Source organism: Adiantum capillus-veneris, chromosome 17 (assembly GCF_014529385.1).
Source record: "Adiantum capillus-veneris isolate H3 chromosome 17, ASM1452938v2, whole genome shotgun sequence".
Taxonomy (NCBI): domain Eukaryota; kingdom Viridiplantae; phylum Streptophyta; class Polypodiopsida; order Polypodiales; family Pteridaceae; genus Adiantum; species Adiantum capillus-veneris.
Window position 1 is genome coordinate 109,709,714 of NC_140947.1, and position 18,778 is coordinate 109,728,491.

The 18,778-nt window shown below is 43.6% G+C and overlaps 1 protein-coding gene across 1 annotated transcript in view; it reads left to right on the forward strand.

Moving 5' to 3' along the window:
* Positions 1 to 7,520: 7,520 nt before the first annotated feature.
* Positions 7,521 to 18,778, forward strand: part of LOC147437863 (Lojap-related protein) — a 100,038-nt gene continuing 88,780 nt past the window's right edge. The window contains exon 1 of the mRNA XM_086487298.1: positions 7,521 to 8,227. Within this exon, the coding sequence (XP_086343424.1) occupies positions 7,568 to 8,227 (660 nt within the window). The 5' untranslated portion in view covers positions 7,521 to 7,567. The remainder of the gene's footprint in view (positions 8,228 to 18,778) is intronic.

Consider the following 18,778-nt stretch of genomic DNA (forward strand, 5'->3'; position numbering starts at 1 on the left):
TGGGATTTCTTCTTGAGGGTTGATTTTGTTGAATCAGTTTATCATATAAATTGGTTTTTTTTTTTAACTGAGGGTGGAAACAAGGGAGTGAAAATGCGTCGGGTAAGAGAGGGAGAATGATAAAGGTGGATGTGAGAGATAGAGATAAATAATGGGAGAGAAAAAGAGTGATAAAGTGGGTGGAAGAGTGGGAGATGAGAAGAGAGGAATGGGAGGGAGGGTAGGAAGGAGAGGGAAGATAGATAGAGTGTAATTGGAGGGAGGGTGGAAGAGACGATAGAATAGATGATTGAGAGAAAGTGGGAGAGATGAAAAAAGAGGAATGGCAGGGAGGGTAGGAAGGGAGGGAAAGAAGGATAGAAAGTAATGGGAGAGAGGGTGGAAGGTTATTCTATGAGTGAGAGTGAGAGTGAGAGGCTTGTAAGTGTGAGTGTGAGAGGCTTAAGAGTGAGAGTGACAGGGAGAGTAAGAAGCTTAAGAGTGAGAGTGTGAGAGAAAAAGAACAAAGGATATGAGAGAGAAAGAGGCCTCCTAACGATCAAGGGGGATTGCAGACCAATAGAGGCAGTCCACGTGGACTTCCCTCTGGACTGTAGAGATCCCCGACAAAACTTCACCTGAAAATATCTCTCTCATGGTGGCTCTGATTGATGATCTGAAAAGACCGACATGCTCCATAATTCAAGCTCTATGCATCTGTCACTAAAAACCACCCTTGACCATTTGTCCCCATTTGCCCTGTCCGTCTCGGATATGCAACTGCCTCTGGCTTTAAACTTCAATAACTTTCTCATCGGGGCTCCGTTTGATGAGCCGTCTAGAAGCACATCAAGCTCTACCTTTTCAAGCAGAAAACCAACCCTTCATACAATCTTCACCTGTCAACCGAATTGGTCCACCTTGAAGCACTTTCAATCTTAAAAAAACCACATAATGCATACATTCCTGCCAATTTGATGCCATAAGCAGTTCTAACATAGATGTGTCAAAGTTCAAAAATACAAACAAAACTTTGTTTTTCATCTTGTGCCCGCAAAGTGGCACGACATTCACCCCCTCTAAACCTGCACATCCTTTGGTATGTGCCAATCTTTACAGGTTGTCCAATGCAACATCTTCTTTGGAAGTCACATCTTCATCATCTAAATCCTTATCTTCGTCCACATTGAAGTCTTTATCTTCAAATTGAAGCTCTTCATTTCTCCTTTTATATACCTTAACATGTTTATTTGCAACTGGGAGTTTCAAATCCGTACCATCTATCTCGCATAACTTGTAGGTAGCATTAGGAAAAACATGGTTAACCACATACGTAGTCACTGCCTCTTCTAGAGGCATAATAGGATCATGTCCATACATAAGCTCTGATAGCATGAAACCTGTAACTGTGTTGTGTATAGTACGATCCACCCATAAAGCCTAAGTAAGTAAAGGCCAATCACCAATACGACCCTTACATGCTTTAGCCAATGCCTTGACAATGGGAGGATGCTCTCTCTCACTTTTCCCATTCCCTTTTGGATTGTATGAAGTAGTGAGTGTTAAATTGACACCCATACGAGCAAAAAAGTCTATGGCTTTGTTAGCATCCAACTCTCCTCCATCTGCAATAATTCTTCCAGCACAACCATATCTACATATTACATCTTCTAGCAAAAACTTGCATACCATACTTGTAGCTTTGGTTTGCAAAGCCCTCCCTTCAACCTGGTTTGTCAAATCTTCCCTGGCAAGCACAATGTATCTCATTTTTCATAACCCTGTGGGCATTGTATTCAAATCAACTACCCATTTGAAATGCATGCACAATGGATACGTTGGATGTAACCCATCACGATGCTTTACATTTGAGTACATTTGACATACAGTACAAGTTTCAACAAAGTGCTCCACATATTTATACATACCCTTCCACCAATATCGATCTTTGATTTTAGCAAAAGTGGCCCAAACTCCCTTGTGTCCTGCCCATAACGACTCATGGAATTCTTTAAGTACTTGAAATTGTGTTATTTTGTCACAAACAACTCGTTGAGGGGTTCCTCTTCGCTTCTTTGTATGCTTCCATAGAAACCCATCCTGTAAGAAATACCCATAAGCCTTCTTCCGGATACGCTTAAACTCTTGTTCGGTCCAGTCCTCCTGCTTCTTCTGTGTACTCAAATATTTCGCAATCAGCAACCGTTCACCTTCATATTTGTCCTCATCAAAAGGCTATAATGCAAAAACTGTGTTTTTACATTCTACATGGAGTTTTGAAGAGGAAAAGAACCTCAATCCCACATCTTCAGCTTCAAAAATCATAGTCTCTTTGTCTTCAAACCTAGCCCTGGGACAACATGTCAGCTATTGGATTATCCTTCCCTGCAATATGATGAAACTCGATATTTAATGACTTAATATATGCTATCCAACATAGCATGGCTGGTGTAGAACAACTTGTGATCATCCCAAGTAATGGTAAGCAATCTGTCTCTACTATTATAGAAGCACCAATAAAGTACTCCTTGTCACACCATAGGGCAGTTGCTACACCCCAAAGTTCTCTTTTTACCTGCGGATATGCTCTCTACCGAGCACTTAATACTTTAGCACCAAATCTAATAGTATACCTTTTTCCCTACTCGTCATCTTGTCCAATAGCCCACCCAATACTTGTAGGACTCGTGTCAACCGTCACAATAATTGGCTTTCCACTTTTGTAGTCTTGTTTCCTTAATGTAGGAGCCTCTTGTAACATCTTCTTTAGTTTACGAACAATCTTCGAGTGTTCTTCTTTCGAAATAAATTTATGTCCCTTCCTAAGAAATTGGTATAAAACCTTTGCAACATGTGAAAAATGGGGTAACCATATCAAGTATAAAAAAAATGCACCTAAAAATATTCACACTTTTGTAATTGAATTGCATGTCTCCTTCATCCTTTGAATAACATCCACTTTGATAGGGCTTGGTCTTCTACCAGATGGTCCACATAAGTGTCCCACAATTAAAACTTCTTTGACCCCGAACATAAACTTTTGGCCTGAGAGTGTAAGGTTGACCTCTTCAAACCTTGATCATATCCTGTCACAATCAACAATATGGTTAGACACAAACTGTTTGCACCCCCTCTTATCTTTGACTTCATCTTTTTTACCCTCTTCACACCCTTTTATCGGCACGTCGTCAAAAAAAGGCATGGTGATCTAAGGAATGCAATCCCATAGCACTTTGTTCATCCCATTCATCATGTGAGCAACTGAATTAGTTGCACACTGTGGCAATGTGCAGATTCTTACTAATCCAACATGAGTACGCATGGTTGTCAAATCCCTGCTTTCTATAGCTAGTTGAAATTGATCATAGCTTGAATACAAGTCTCCCATGTAATAGATGGCTCTACGTGCAAAAGCCTCTACAAAATCATCAACCACTCGACCTGTTCCTACATTTCTAATAGTTACCTTATTTACTGGTTGCATATCCTGTATAAACCTCAATGTACCATTCTTCTTGGGGATCGTACCACATGTTAGAGTAAGGAGCACAAGAGGGTTCCAAAATGCCCATCTTAACCTTCTCATTTAATAGATCGACCAACTAGGAAGATGAGCTTTCAGAACAGGAATAGATTGTAGATTCCAAGGGAGGTGTGGAACAATGAATATAAGCCACAACACTAGAATCCACACAACCGATGGGCCTTGCAATGTTTCTTTAACATTTCTTGAAGACATTCTATCTCTTCTTGATTTAGAAAATTTGCATCACCAATCTTCGATTCAAGCAAAGTTTCTTCAATAAATGAATGCCCAATTTTACCTCAATCTTGGAGAACAGGATGCCAAGATGCTTTGTCCATAACTGTATCACTCTCTTTTGACAATAAAATAGCCACAGGTGTGACCTTCTTTGCCATTGTTTTGTATTTTGTATTTACATGTACCTCCTCTGCATCCAACTCTTCTTTGAATTGAAAAAGAAAGTCATACATATCAAGAGAGTTTACCTTAACAATCTCAATCCCAGCTTGATCATTGGATTGCATGGCTGCATCCAATTTCCCCATTGTGTCCACAAATGCATATTCTTCAAAAATCCCTGAAATTGCTTCATTTGGATCCAATATCTCACATTCCTGACACATACCTTGGGCATTGCAAACATGTTGCTTCTCCCATTTGCATAAGTCATTGGATTTCCTGTAAGATAATGACCCCTTTGAAGATAAACCCAGAAAACCTGAAGAAAAATCCTCTCTGTAAACGTCCATTGTCAGCGAGAACTTCTCCTTTAAAGCACCATGATAGTCTCGCTTTACAATGGGGCACATGGAAAAAATCTTGGAAAACCCTGTTCTCTTTAAATTCTTTTGTCAACTTCGGCAATGGATAATCCCTTAAGGTGTCTCTGTTCCTGGCATGGTCTACAGAAACAATTAGAAATTGTACCGCTTTCTTCCCATTACCATTTTCGGATCCTGGCATATGCAAATCCATCATCCAAAACTTTTGTTTCCATTCGCACTGCAGTAATATAAGGTTGTCCTAATATAACTGGATAAGTTGAGTGCTCTTGCACAAAGAAATTTCGTTCGTCTCTCAAATCCCCTATAGTTATTTTAACATTAGGACATGCACCATACAAATCACTTGATTGTCCATTGGCAGCTCGGATACGCCACCCATGTTCGACATCAACGTGCCACTTACCTTTCAAATATAAGCTCTTTGACATAAGGTTTACTTTTGAACCATGATCTACCAATGCGACAACCGGCTCCTCTAAATCGCCCATCTTCACCAAAGTTTCAGTAGTAGCGCTGGCCCAACGATTCCATGTAAAATGACTGCGAGGTATGTCTTCATGATACTCATCCTCATGAAATTTGACATGCTTTACCTGCCTTGGAAGCTCGCCGTTGTCCACAATGCTTCCGCATTCATCATCCCCAAATTGTTCTTCATTAAGAGTGCTCAATATGGCTTCAATTTTTTCATAAATGCTCTGCACCCCCTGTGTCCTGGTTGGGTCATTTTCAAGCCTGTATAATATTTGGCACTTCCTCTTCATAAGATCAATGATGCTATCATGAAATTCCCCCTTTGCAATTCCTAGGATTTCAGCTAGGGTGAACTCCACCCGACTGTTCAGAATCCGCTCCTCAAGTACTCTCTTCACATTAGTTGCATGTTCAATATCAAATCTTAGTTTTATATGATGGACACCGAGCTTTTCCTGTCTTCTTCTCCTTCTCGGCTTCATCCACTGGAACATTAGGTGGGGTAGAAGGCGCATATTATTTTTCCTTTGATACTGCTAACCTAGTTGTTTTTTCAAAGTTCTTGTCAGATTCTCTTCCCTTTTTCGCTTTTCTTCTACAAAAGCCTCATTGTTTTGAGACCTTGCTATATATGCATATATTGAGAGTAAGTCTACGTGATCTTCCCACCCAGTAGTCTTTCTAATGTAGTTTCCCACTTGACACAACTACTAATATCCGACCTTTCCCATTTGTGACGCTGTCATAGCATATGGCCAGAAAGTTCCTTTTCTGTAATAGGTTTTTCCTGTAATTTGCTTTCAATTTGCACTCCATAAGTCAATGCTTCAGCTACACTTGCATGATGTTCCTGCAACATCTCTTCCATATTCTTCTTCATACCACCTTTCCCATATTTTGTCTTTAGAGGCAAACATGTTTCCCATAGGTGTATTAGCCCATCCTTCCAAAAAAACCACGTCTTTACGCTTGGCTTTTGCAAATTCATCGCACTCACTCCTTACATGGTCAAGATTGTCGCACCATATGCAGTTTTGATTTCCACTTCCCCTCTGTGGACTGCCTTGTTTTATCAAGATGTTGAACCTTTTTCTTCAAGTTTCACAAATTTCAAATTGATTAACGCTTGAATTCCCTCACAAGCTCATCCATGAAGGACTCCTCTAGCTTTGGGGTCTTCTCCTTTAATAGCACATGGATCTCTTCTTCTTTTTCTTCCACACCAGTATTCATCCCGACTAACTTACCCAACATTTTTTTTTGTTTGGCAAGTGATACAACTTAAGATTTCTGATTTCTCTTTTACAATTTCGTTGTATACGCCCGCTTCGATATGCCCTTTGAATTGCAACCCTCGGATCAAAAAATTTCCCTGAGTAGCACCGTCGTGGAGTCCTCCCGTGCTCTTGGCGCTTCTTCAGACCTTTCTTGATACTCTCCAACTGCTCTCAAGAACAACAAATGGCTTGCTGCAGTCAGTTTCCCAAAAGCCTCTTCCGATTTCCCTCATAAAAATTGCCAAGAAGAACTTCAAAATGGCAAAAAAGCCTCTAAAATGGTGAATAAACAGAGCTCCACCATCTCGTTTTAGCAAGTGACTGAGGGACAAACACTTGTTTGAGTTAACTTGGAGATTCTATATACAAACTGCCCCTTAATTTTCCTTCGACTTCTCTTTCTTCTTCCCTGCATGCGAGGTGCCCTTTGGCCGTCTCTCTCCCCCCCCCCCCCTCCCCCCTCTCTCTCTCTCTCTCTCTCTCTCTCTCTCTCTCTCTCTCTCTCGCCAAAACCTCCCAAATTGCCACCTTGCGGCTACGAGCAACAAGATCACAATCCGCCATTGCTGAGCTCGTGCGGCTCCAACCTCTCCACCTCCTTGCTTTAACGAGCTTCACGCCCCATCCCAAATAGGCTCAACCCCCAGCCCCAAATACTCCATGTGGGATTAAGGGGTGAGCCACGTGTCAGCCCCAAAAACAATGTCCCCCAAGGTACTCCAAAATCCACTTAAAAATCCTTTCTTTTTCGGTCAGCACGATCGTCAAAACTCAATCGACTTTAACTTTGCATCTGTAACTCCGATCAACTTGCTATTTGTTCCTGCTAGCTTCACACAGAATATTCTACTCTTCAAACCTTGTCAAGCTTCAAAAACTCCCAAATGGTAGGCTTTCCAATGCGGCCAAACTGGCGTCGAGACAAAACTTCACATGGCAATATCTCTCTCATGCTGGCTCCGATTGACGATCTGAAAAAATCGACATGCTCCATAATTCAAGCTCTATGCATTTGCCACTTCAAACCTCCTTTGACAATCTGCCCCCATTTGCCCAGTCTGTCTCGGATGTGCAATCGCCTCCAGCTTCAAACTTCAATAACTTTCTCACGGGGCTCTCTTGATGAGCTGTCTGACCGATTTACTCAGCACATCAAGCTCTACCTTTTCAAGCAAAAACCAGCCCTCAATACAATCTTCACCTGTCAACCCAATTGGTTCACTTTGAAGCACTTTTAGTCTTAAAAAAACCACACAATGCATACATTCCTACCAATCTGATGCCGTAAGCAGTTCTAACATAGATTTGTCAAAGGTTCAAAACTACACACAAAACTTTGTTTTTCATCTCGTGCCCGCAAAGCAACACGACACTGTGCAAATCGAATCGATGATCGGGTCACGGAAGAACAAAAATTCAACCAAGCTACCAAGGCTAGCACTGCCATATAGGCTAGGAATAGGAAATCTAGATTAGACTATTACCTGGCGGTTCGCAACTAAGTAGCCCTCATACAGCAGCGGGCGATGCTTCGTGTCTTACGAGCAACAGCAGCGCGGACCTCGCGTGCCTCTTTGTCGTTCTTCTCCACCAGGAATCCGAGTGGGGCAGCCATTCTTCCAGCTTTAACAGCTGTAGCAGAGAGAGCCCCTCACGCTCACTCGATCCCAGGGGACTCTTCCTCCTTTCTGCGCAATTTCAGCTCTTCCAGTAGCTCACAGCAGCGCCAGGATGGAAACGCTCCCAGTGCTTCCGGGCCATCCTGCTCTTTGACACCGGAAGCAAAGCTAGATAGTGTACCCGAGGTACCTGGCTCTGTGATACCAGAAACCCATGATCATGAGCATGATGAAACCTTGATGACTGAGCAGCTTACAGGTGCCTCCGAGTGTGAAGCTCTCTCAGCATCTTGTTCTGCGAGCATGTACGTAGAGGAAGAGGACCTTCATACGAAACCAGATGAAGACTTTGATGAAGAATTGGAGTTCCGTGAAAATGCAGACCCTCCAATGTCTGCTGGACAGGGAAACGAAGCTGTGTCAGCGTCTGACTATGCGCACACAGATGCAGACGAACATGAAGAGGACCTCAGTGTGGAAGCTAGCAAGGACTCGACCTCTGATTTTGTTGCTGAATCTGAAGAAGATTGTGCCATTGACATGAGTAAAGTGCCAGAGGACCTTAAGGTAGAGAGAGAGAGAGAGAGAGAGAGAGAGAGAGAGAGAGAGAGTCTTGTCATCCTGGAAGGTCAAATATGACCTATGGAACGAAATGAAACATGTTGCATGCTGTATTTTAAGCTTATTGATGACTCTCAATGCTTGAAGATTGTAGATATGAGGTTGAGAGTCCACGAAGTTAGTCTAGGTTTTTCAGATTTTCTTTTACCAATTTCTTTTTCCTTATCATTCTTAGAACTAGGTGGAGACCTAAATTCAAAAGAAGATGAATTTGGAGAGTTTGTTTTAGAGGCTTTTCACACAAGCAGGTGTTAACCCCTGCCAATGTGTTATACTTGCTTTTGCACGTGCTAGTGGAGTTCGTAAACCTTCCCTACTAACTCAAATCTGCCAAAACTGGCAGCGTTATGAAAGTAGAAGCAAAGTTCGCATTTGGCATAGCGGGTCAGTGCATGCAAACGGTTAGCTAGGTGGGAGGGGTCAACGATGCTTTGGGGGGGGGGGTTTGAGTGTACAGTAACCCCCGCTCATGCGAAAGGCCTCTTATTATTATCATTCTTGTTAGAGTTCTTTTCCTTGTCTCTAGAGGAGTCTTGAGAGGAAGAGTTACCATTACCGAATGGTGTTTTAAGCTTACCCTTTTGTGCTTCTTCTCTTGAAGGTGTCTTGTCACGTGACACATCCCAACCCTATGTGTCCGTGGACAAGCTACACCATAGCACGGTTTCCGTCAAGTCCAGTCAAGTTAGATTAGAAGTGATCTCGCACTTTTGTGAGTCTATTCGTAGACCGTGCATGCCGAATCACTCAGTGTAGATGCATATCCTCTGGTTGCACATTGCATAAGCATAAGCATTTCCATCAAATTCCATCAGAGTCAGTTTGGGGATTTTTCAGATGACTTTATCCCATTTTTCTCTATTTTTGACATTTTTCACTTATTTATTAAGTGACTTTTGTTGGGTACTCAGTAGGGAAAATTGGATAAGTTAATATAGAAGCAAACCAAAGTTAGCACATATTGGCAGATAAGCAAAGGCACAACAGGCTTCTCCAAGCAACAGGTGTCCCTCCTTCTCTCAGCAAGACCCTCCCCAATCCCTTGGCGAGGCCACTCCATCAGCCAGCGTTTTCTCCACCGCTTTCTCCACTGCTTGCACCTCCCCTATCTGGCGTTTCCTCATCCAGCAACCATCGCCAGCAAAGCAGTGAACCTAGCGTTTTCTCCCTGATCCTCATCAGCGTTTTTCAGCATCACTAACGCCAGCCAGCCATCACCAAGTGTGGAGGTTTTCACCTTCAACGGGCAACAATACCTAGATCCTATTATCGCTAGCATTGCCTTGCAAATCAGCAACGATTCCAAGCACCAAAACGCAGCCAGGGTTCAGCCTTCAGCCTGCAGGAAATTCAGCGTTTTATCATCAGTTCCAGACCTTGGAAAACGCAGCAGATCATCAGCGTTTTTCAGCCGGTAACAGCCTCCAAAAACGCAGCTTGAACACCTTGGAACCAGCGTTTTATTCAGCCCTAAACCATCAGCAAAACAGGGAATTTCAGCCCCCAAGAAGTCACCGGATTTTCAGCCTTTAAGCCTTTGTGGACAGCAGATACCAAGAGATCCAGATCAGCCCTAAAGCAAACACCATCGTCGTCATCGGCATAGTCCAAATTGCATCAGTCCATTGTATTCGCATTGTACACTTTCGTGCAATCAAGTAGACCACTCTCGCCGACGAGAGTGTTGCCTTCGGAGGAGGGTTTTACAACCTCTCGGGTGTCGTATCTTTTCAGTCTCCTTCTCTCAGTCTCATTCACTTGCACGCACAAGATCCACTCACTTTGTTCGTGATCACAACACTCTTTATAAGACGGAAAGCTCTCTCTTTCCCTAAGAACTAAAAGGAACGTTGAGCAGTAAAGATCACTAATCTTGAGAAAATACAACATTCATTCCGCTGCACCTTACATTGGTATCAGAGCTTTGGAAGTGTTCTACATTACTCAAGGAAAGAACCATAAGAACCACACGAATTTTTTTTGCTGTTGTGATCGCACGAACCCAAGTTTACTTGGGCGTGGCGATTCCTAATCGTGTTTTGTTGAAGAGTGACAGGAATCCCAAGAAAGAAGGGCTTGTCTAGCCTCCCCTTGTGTCTCTTTTCACTCATTGAGAGCGGACCGTGCACTTAGTGGCCGGCCAATCGACGTGAGGTGGGAAAAAGCAACCTTGGTGTGAGCGCAAGGCCGCCAAGGGTTGCGCCCGCAGAAAGGAGTAGAACTCGGGTAAAGAGAAGATCCTTCTCCAACGCGATTTGCAAGCGAAAGAACCCCTCAAGAACCTCAAGAACCCAAGATTCTCACGAATCAAGGACCTCAAGAACCTCAAGACCCTCAAGAACCCAAGTTCCTCTCGAGCTTCAGACCCCAAGATCATAGTGCACGGTCGTCACCCGAAGCGGCATGGATACTTCGCATTCAGGTGATGAGCATGAGAGAGGCGACGAAGGATTTTCCCCATCGGGAGATTTTTCCAACCCTCCCTCTTCGCCATCTATGCCAGACCCTAGGGAGGCAATGATGAAGCAAATGATGGCCATGATGGATAGACAGGAAGACAAGCGCCTTGCTTTAGAACGCGAGCGTGACGCAAGAAAAGAAAGAAAAGAACTAATGAAGGAAGAAGCGGTAACAAGAAACGCAGCATTGGAGGCCGATCGTGCTGCGCATAGATTGGCTATGGAGGCCGAGCGTGAAGCTCAAAGGGAGCTTCGCAATCAAGAATTTATTGCTCAAGTCCTAGCCTCAAAGACTGATCCACCCAAAGATCGTGGAAGTTCGTCAAGTGGCGCAAGCCACGATGCGGATTCCAACCATCCAGTTACAGAAAAGTTGACTTTCAGTAAGTATGACGGTAAGATAGATGCTACAATTATTCATTCTTGGTTGCATCAATTTAATGCTTATTTTGCGACAACTAAGAAAACAGGAAATAGCAAAGTTTTGACGGCAGCTATGTACCTTGCCGATGATGCCATCAATTGGTACCATGCATGGCAAGAGGCACAGCTAGCCGCGCACCTAGAGGCAGCCGACGATTTCACGCTCCTCTTTCAGTTGGGCTGATTTCTAAGACAAGCTCAAGGCGCGGTTTATGCCACCTCAGTACCTCGCACGATTGAAAGAGGATTGGCGTAATCTCAAGCAACATGGTATGCCAGTCATGTCTTTTTCTAACCGTGTTTTGCAGCTAGGCACTCAACTACGCAAGTTGGATGATGAGCGCAAAGAGGCTTTTCTCTTTGAATTAGACGAATACATCAAGTTTGATGTTGAAGTCTTTGACCCCGCGGATCTCAACAAGGCGGTAGCAATCGCTCTCGCCCAAGAGATGAAGCACAATAAGGGAAAGCCTAAGGAGAACAAGTCTTCTCAAAGGACATCTCAGAATTCTCAGACCACACAGAATGGTAAGAACGGTAAGAATGGTAAGAATGGTAATTCTTCTAGCCCTTCTTCCTCTAATTCCTCGGAAAAGAACTCTAACAATGAATCTAAGGGTAAAGCTAAAGCACTTATAAAACCTAAGCTAACCCTTGATGAAAAAGCTTCACAAGGAATTATAGGAGGATACATCACGGCTGAAGAACAAGTGATTTATGTTAAAGAAGGTAGATGTTTTCAATGTCATGTCAAGGGTCACATTAAGAAGGCCTGTCCTAAGATAGTCCCACCTAAAGAACCGAAGGCACCCACAACTACCACAAACTCTGTCACAACACAACCTGCATCACACATTGATGAATCTCTCATGAAGTGTTATGGTCATGTAAAAGGCCAACGTTTTGTCATATTGTTTGATCCAGGCAGTATGCATGATGTGATTAGTCCCCCTCTTGTTGAGAGAGCCCGCCTAGAGGTTAGTCAGAAATCTCCTCTCTAGGTTTCTGGCTTCGCTCCTGGTATGGACTCTCATCACGAAGGAGTGCCTTGATGTGATGTTTACCATTCAGCAAGCTTCTTTTCGTAGGAAATTTCTTGTGTCTCCTCTCTCAGGATGTGATATGATTTTAGGCATTAAATGGTTTCGTGAACTTGATCCTGACATCAAATTTAGTGCTAACACGATCACTTTACATTCCGATACTGATTTCCCCCTCATCATTTGTGCTGAGGAGGGCTTGCATTCTTTGCCTCTCATCTCGCATGTGCAGGTAAAGCGTGAATTACGACGAGGAGTACAAGTGGCATTCATCTATGCTGCCCCAGTTTCCCAGAGCATTCAGACTCCAGGTAAGTATTCGGAGTTGTTTACGAAATTTAAGCATCTCTTTTTGCAGGATGATCTTCCACCTCGTCTCCCAGCGGAGCGGCCGGAGGACCATCGCATCGAGCTTATGGAGGGAGACTCCCTACCGTTTGAACAAGTCACAGGAGGAAGAGTTAGAGCGACAACTCACGGAGTTGGTGGCTAGAGGATTCATACGTCCTAGTGTAAGTCCTTTTGCTGCCCCTATTTTGTTCGTTCGCAAGAAGGATGGTTCGTCTCGTTTGTGTGTTGAATACAAGGCATTAAACAAGATGACCGTCAAGAACAAGTTTCCGATGCCTCGCATTGAGTATATCCTGGATAGGCTCAATGGGGCAAAGGTTTTCAGCAAGGTCGATCTCAAAAGTGGATACCATTAGGTACGGGTATTCAAAGGCGACATTTTCAAGACTGCCTTTCGCACCGAGCGAGGGCAATGGGAGTATATTGTTATGCCTTTTGGATTGACAGGAATCGTTGGTACGTTCAATCGTCTCATGGTAGGTCGTTTCGGCGACATGGTAGGTGTATGTGTGTTCATCTTTTTAGATGATATTCTCATTTTTTCTGCATCGTGGGAACAACATGAAAGAGATGTTGAAAGGGTATTAACTCGTTTGGATGAGTGTCAGCTGTACATTGCAGCTAAGAAGTTTGAATTTTTTCTTACTGAAGTCACTTATCTGGGTTATATCATTGCTGCAGAAGGCGTTAGGCTAGACCCCGCGAAGGTGGAATAGGTTCGTAATTGGGATTTGCCCAAAACTGCATATGATGTGCGTTCTTTTCTTGGTTTATGTCAAGCATATAGTTCGCACATAGAGAATTTTGCACGCATTGCTGCACCTATGATTGATGTTTTGAAAGGGGTAAAGACTCGCCGTCAGTGCGTAGACTTGTCCGAGGCAGCCATTGAGGCTTTCACAACTCTCAAGGTTGCGGTGACAGAAGCACCGTGTCTTATCCTTGCCTCTTGGGATGATCCCTTTGAGGTATGGACGGATGCGAGCAATGTCGCCATAGGCGCTGTGCTCCAGCAGCATGGTCGCCCAGTAGCTTTCCTTAGCCGGAAGCTCAATAGTGCGGAAAAGAATTATTCAGTTTATGATAAAGAACTTTTGTCTGTCATTCACTCTCTTAAGCATTGGAGGCATTTTTTGTATGGTAGAGAGTTTACAGTGCGCACATATCATCAAGCCCTCAAGTGGCTACAGTCTATGCCCAGTGCACATTGGAGTGATCGCCAAGCGCGGTGGTCACAATGTTTTGAGCAATTTGGAGGTCTGATTGAGTATGTGCCTGGAAAAGCTAACCCTGTTGCAGATGCGTTGAGTCGCAAAGGACAGATTTTGGCTCGAGTCAAGAACCACATTTTCTATACAGGGTGAGTCTTTTGAGAGCATGAAGAATCAGTATGCAGATTCGGAGTTTGGTAAGTATTGGTTGCAGGCTCTTGCTTCCCAAGGACCCAGCAACTATCTCATTCGTGATGGATTGTTGTTTTTTCGTCAGCGTCTATGTGTGTTGCCCTCTCTCAGGCCAACCATATTGCATGATGCACATGACTCTCTCACGGGTGGGCACAGGGGTATGAACACCACATTGAAAAAGATTGAACGATTTTTCTATTGGCCTAAAATGCGAAAAGATGTGTTTAGTTATGTCACACATTGCACTATATGTCAAAAAGTGAAAGCTCCTCGGGGTAAGCAGCAAGGCCTCTTGCTTCCGCTGCCTATTTCCGAGGGACCTTTTCAGGATATCTCTATGGATTTTGTGACTAACTTACCACCAAGTCAGCATTCAAAGAACACTCAGTGTTTAACTATTGTTGATCGTTTCAGCAAATTCTGCATGTTGATTCCTTGTAAGGCCACAGTTACTGCACAAGATGTTGCACGATTGTTCATAAAGCATTGGTATCCCCTCTGTGGTTTGCCAAAGTCCATTGTTTCAGATAGGGATGTTAAGTTTACGTCCAACTTTTGGCGTGCACTCTTTGAAAATTGAATTTTTCATCCGCTTTTCATCCACAGTTAGATGGTCAAACGGAAATTTATAAACAGTTGGCTTTTGATGCGTTGAAGTCTTATGTTCATGATCAGCAGTCTCAATGGGAGCTCTATCTACCATTGGTTCAGGCTATTCTCAATGATTCCTTCTCTTCTGCTATTGGTCGAACTCTGTATGAGACAGCTTTTGGCTAGAGACTCCTGTCACTGTTGACTCGATCGGTCAGTCAAATGCCTGATGCCAATGCTGAGAGTCAGTCATTGGATGAGATTTCTGAGAGTGTGAAGCTTCGGCTAAGCAAGGCTGAGGAATCTTATTCTCGACAAGCTAACAAGCATCGTCAGGAGGTCTCGATCAAGGAAGGAGATTGGGTGTATCTACGAATTATGAAACAGCGTCTTAAGTAAGTTGGAAAGAAATGTCCTAAGTTATCTTTTCGTATGTATGGTCCATTTTCAGTCATCAAAAAGATTAATGAGGTTTCAATGAAATTGAAGTTTCCTAACTCATGGTCAATGCACAACATTTTCCATGTTTCTTGGTTGAAAGTGTTTTAGGGAACACCTCCAAAGGACGTTTCGGAAGAAGAAGAATCGGAGATCATCGATGAAGCAGAAGTCATGGAGCCGGAGCAAGTCTTGTTGCATCGGTTTCTCCATGGTTCGAAGAAACAAGTACGACAATATTTTTTGAAGTTCAAAGATCGAGGAACCCATGAAGCGGTGTGGGTAGACGAAGAGTTCTTCAAGGATTATCCAGAGTTGTTGGCAGATTACAAGGAAGCCATGTAGCTCGGTACCAGTACCTCACTTTAAAAAGGAGGGGATGTCACGTGACACATCCCAACCCGATGTGTCCGTGGACAAGCTACAGCCTACACCATAGCAGTGTTTCCGTCAAGTCCAGTCAAGTTAGATTAGAAGTGATCTGGCACTTTTGTGAGTCTATTCGTAGACCGTGCATGCCCAGTCACTCAGTGTAGATGCATATCCTGTGGTTGCACATTGCATAAGCATAAGCATTTCCATCAGATTCCATCAGAGTCAGTTTGGGGATTTTTCAGATGACTTTATTCCATTTTTTCCTATTTTTGACATTTTTCACTTATTTATTAAGTGACTTTTGTTGGGTACTCAGTAGGGCAAATTGGGTAAGTTAATATATAAGCAAACCCAAGTAAGCACAAATTGGCAGATGAGCAAAGGCACAACAGGCTTCTCCAAGCAACAAGTGTCCCTCCCTCTCTCAGCAAGACCCTCCCCAATCCCTTGGCGAGGCCACTCCATTAGCCAGCGTTTTCTCCACCGCTTGCACCTCCCCTATCTGGCGTTTCCTCATCCAGCAACCATCGCCGGCAAAGCAGTGAACCTAGCGTTTTCTCCCTGATCCTCATCAGCGTTTTTCAGCATCACTAACACCAGTCAGCCATCACCAAGTGTGGAGGTTTTCACCTTCAACGGGCAACAGTACCTAGATCCTATTATTGCTAGCATTGCCTTGCAAATCAGCAGCGATTCCAAGCACCAAAACGCAGCCAGGGTTCAGCCTTCAGCCTGCAGGAAATTCAGCGTTTTATTATCAGTTCCAGACCTTGGAAAACGCAGCAGATCATCAGCGTTTTTCAGCCGGTAACAGCCTCCAAAAATGCAGCTTGAACACCTTGGAATCAGCGTTTTATTCAGCCTTAAACCATCAGCAAAACAGGGAATTTCAGCCCCCAAGAAGTCACCGGATTTTCAGCCTTTAAGCCTTTGTGGACAGCAGATACCAAGAGATCCAGATCAGCCCTAAAGCAAACACCATCGTCGTCATCGGCATAGTCCAAATTGCATCAGTCCATTGCATTCGCATTGTACACTTTCGTGCAATCAAGTAGACCACTCTCGCCGACGAGAGTGGGGCCTTTGGAGGAGGGTTTTACAACCTCTCGGGTGTCGTATCTTTTCTGTCTCCTTCTCTTAGTCTCATTCACTTGCACGCACAAGATCCACTCACTTTGTTCGTGATCACAGCACTCTCTATAAGACGGAAAGCTCTCTCTTTCCCTAAGAACTAAAAGGAACCTTGAGCAGTAAAGATCACTAATCTTGAGAAAATACAACATTCATTCCGTTGCACCTTACATGTCCCAAGCGGATAGCTTTGTGCTTTGTCTTCAGATCATTGGCCTCCAAATCCCAACGTGATAGAGTGGTCTAAAGGCTTCAAACTTCGTTGATTGCACACAACCCAAATGAGCCACACGGTTAGCAAAAGACATAACATGCTTACCTTGTTGAGGCAAAGCTGGAAATTCCTCTTTCAATTTCTTCAAGTATTGTGTATATAGCTTATAAAGTTCATCGACAAATAAAATTGCCAATTCATGGCTTTTTTTTCATAAATTCGTAAGCATAAACTTTGCCATTTTTGTGAGTCTGTCTCAATGACGACCTAAATGACATCATTGCCACGATTTATCTTTGGCAAACCAACTATAAAATTGACATAGTTACGAGTGAAAGCTAAAGTTTACCGGCCTTTAGTAAGGCTATAGGCCGATTTCACCAAGGACTTTAAAGAGGGTGGGCAAGCACTATTTTCGATATTAAAGACGCCCACAATAGCGCATACATGTTTTCTCGGGAGGACGCTTTTCCGAACAGTGTAAAGTACAAAGAGCATCTTCCTATATGGAAGGCAATGCCGAGACATGGTGGTCGATGTCACGAGACTGTGACAAACATTAACGTTATTTGTTGGTTTCCTTCCCTTGATTTTTATGTATTTTTTGGGACTCCTTTTTGATGTCACAAATGCCGGACATTGTATGGCCACTGTGAAACGGTCGGCGGCCGAGATTGTCACCTGCAACAATGAAGGCCAAGCAACCACGAGTTGGTTGGGCCAATCGGCATTGAAATCCGAGTAGTAAAAGGGTGGCTAGACTCAATTAAAGTCATTTACTAAGAAATTAACTCGATAGGGCATAAGGGATACATGGCGGCCTGTGAGCAATTTGCAAGGCCCAGTCAGCAATTTGGGCGTCCCAAATCGATCAAGAGATCGAGAGAGGAGCTGATTTGACTTCATTGACTACCGTGTGTGTGAGTAGTTGGTGTAGGTGATCACAGCTTTAATGGAAAGCTTGCCTTCTCCTCAATCTTATGTAGCATGATGATTCCGCTCTCATGCACCTCTCTCCCCTTTTGAATATAGAATGGTGATGTCCAGCTCAAGGGCTATTCATATGTATGTACAGTTCTGTGGGTTTATGTGGGATTGCCGAGGCAAGAGCCTCTTGCATAGGTACCGGATTAGCTAACTGCTAATCCACAGCAGGTACAGATTGATTTGGATAGTTTTCTCACGAGAAATCTCGCCCAAATCAAAGAGCAAGTAGCCCTACTGGTGCGGGAATTCGAGGGCTTGCTACGGATGTGATTGGCACGCAAAACGGAGTGCAAATAGAGAATCACAGCTTCTTGTAAATTTTTTTGCAGGTTTAGGGTTTTGGCCCTTTCTGATACCTAAAGGTCCCAGGGGACTGTCAAACAGTTGTTCTAGAGCGTTTTAGAGGCTGAAAACAGAGAATTCAACGCGATGTATTTTCTCGCCAGGTTTGCAAAAGTGCTCTAATTCGCGTGGAAAGTCATCTAGTACATGCGGATTTTGCCTTCTACTGTGGTTACGTTACCGAAATTGGGCTAGAGCAGGCCATTTTCAGCCCAATAGAAATGGGACAACTCGTAGAAGTTTACTGGTTTTCTCCAAGTTTAATTGGAATAAAGAAATACTAAAAGGGGTGCGAACCTTTGGGGCCAATTGGGTGTCACTGTCTACTTGGAAGCACTCTAGCTACCAAATTGTGTTTTGTTTTGAAGTGTTGAATTCCAGTACCAAGTCTATCTGTGAAGTTATTTTGTGTCGTAAAGTACAGGTAGAGTTAATCAATGTAAAGATTGGGTGAAAGCCAAAGTTATTGCCCTTTAGCGAGGCTATTGGCCGGTTTCCTGGTTCTGTTGCTGAGACAGTATCACTTTTTCCTCAAGAAGTGAGCCTTGGTTGGTTTTCAAAGAAGACACAAAGTACAGGAACTTGGAATTCCATTATGGCTGACAGGACGAATGACACAAGAGAAGAGGATTCCTCTTCACAGGACAGACAGATTGTTTCCCTAGTGTGCGAGGTTGGCGAGAGTTCATGGCCACCATTGTCTGTACGTTTTGTTGATGTGAATGCGCCACAAGCTCAAG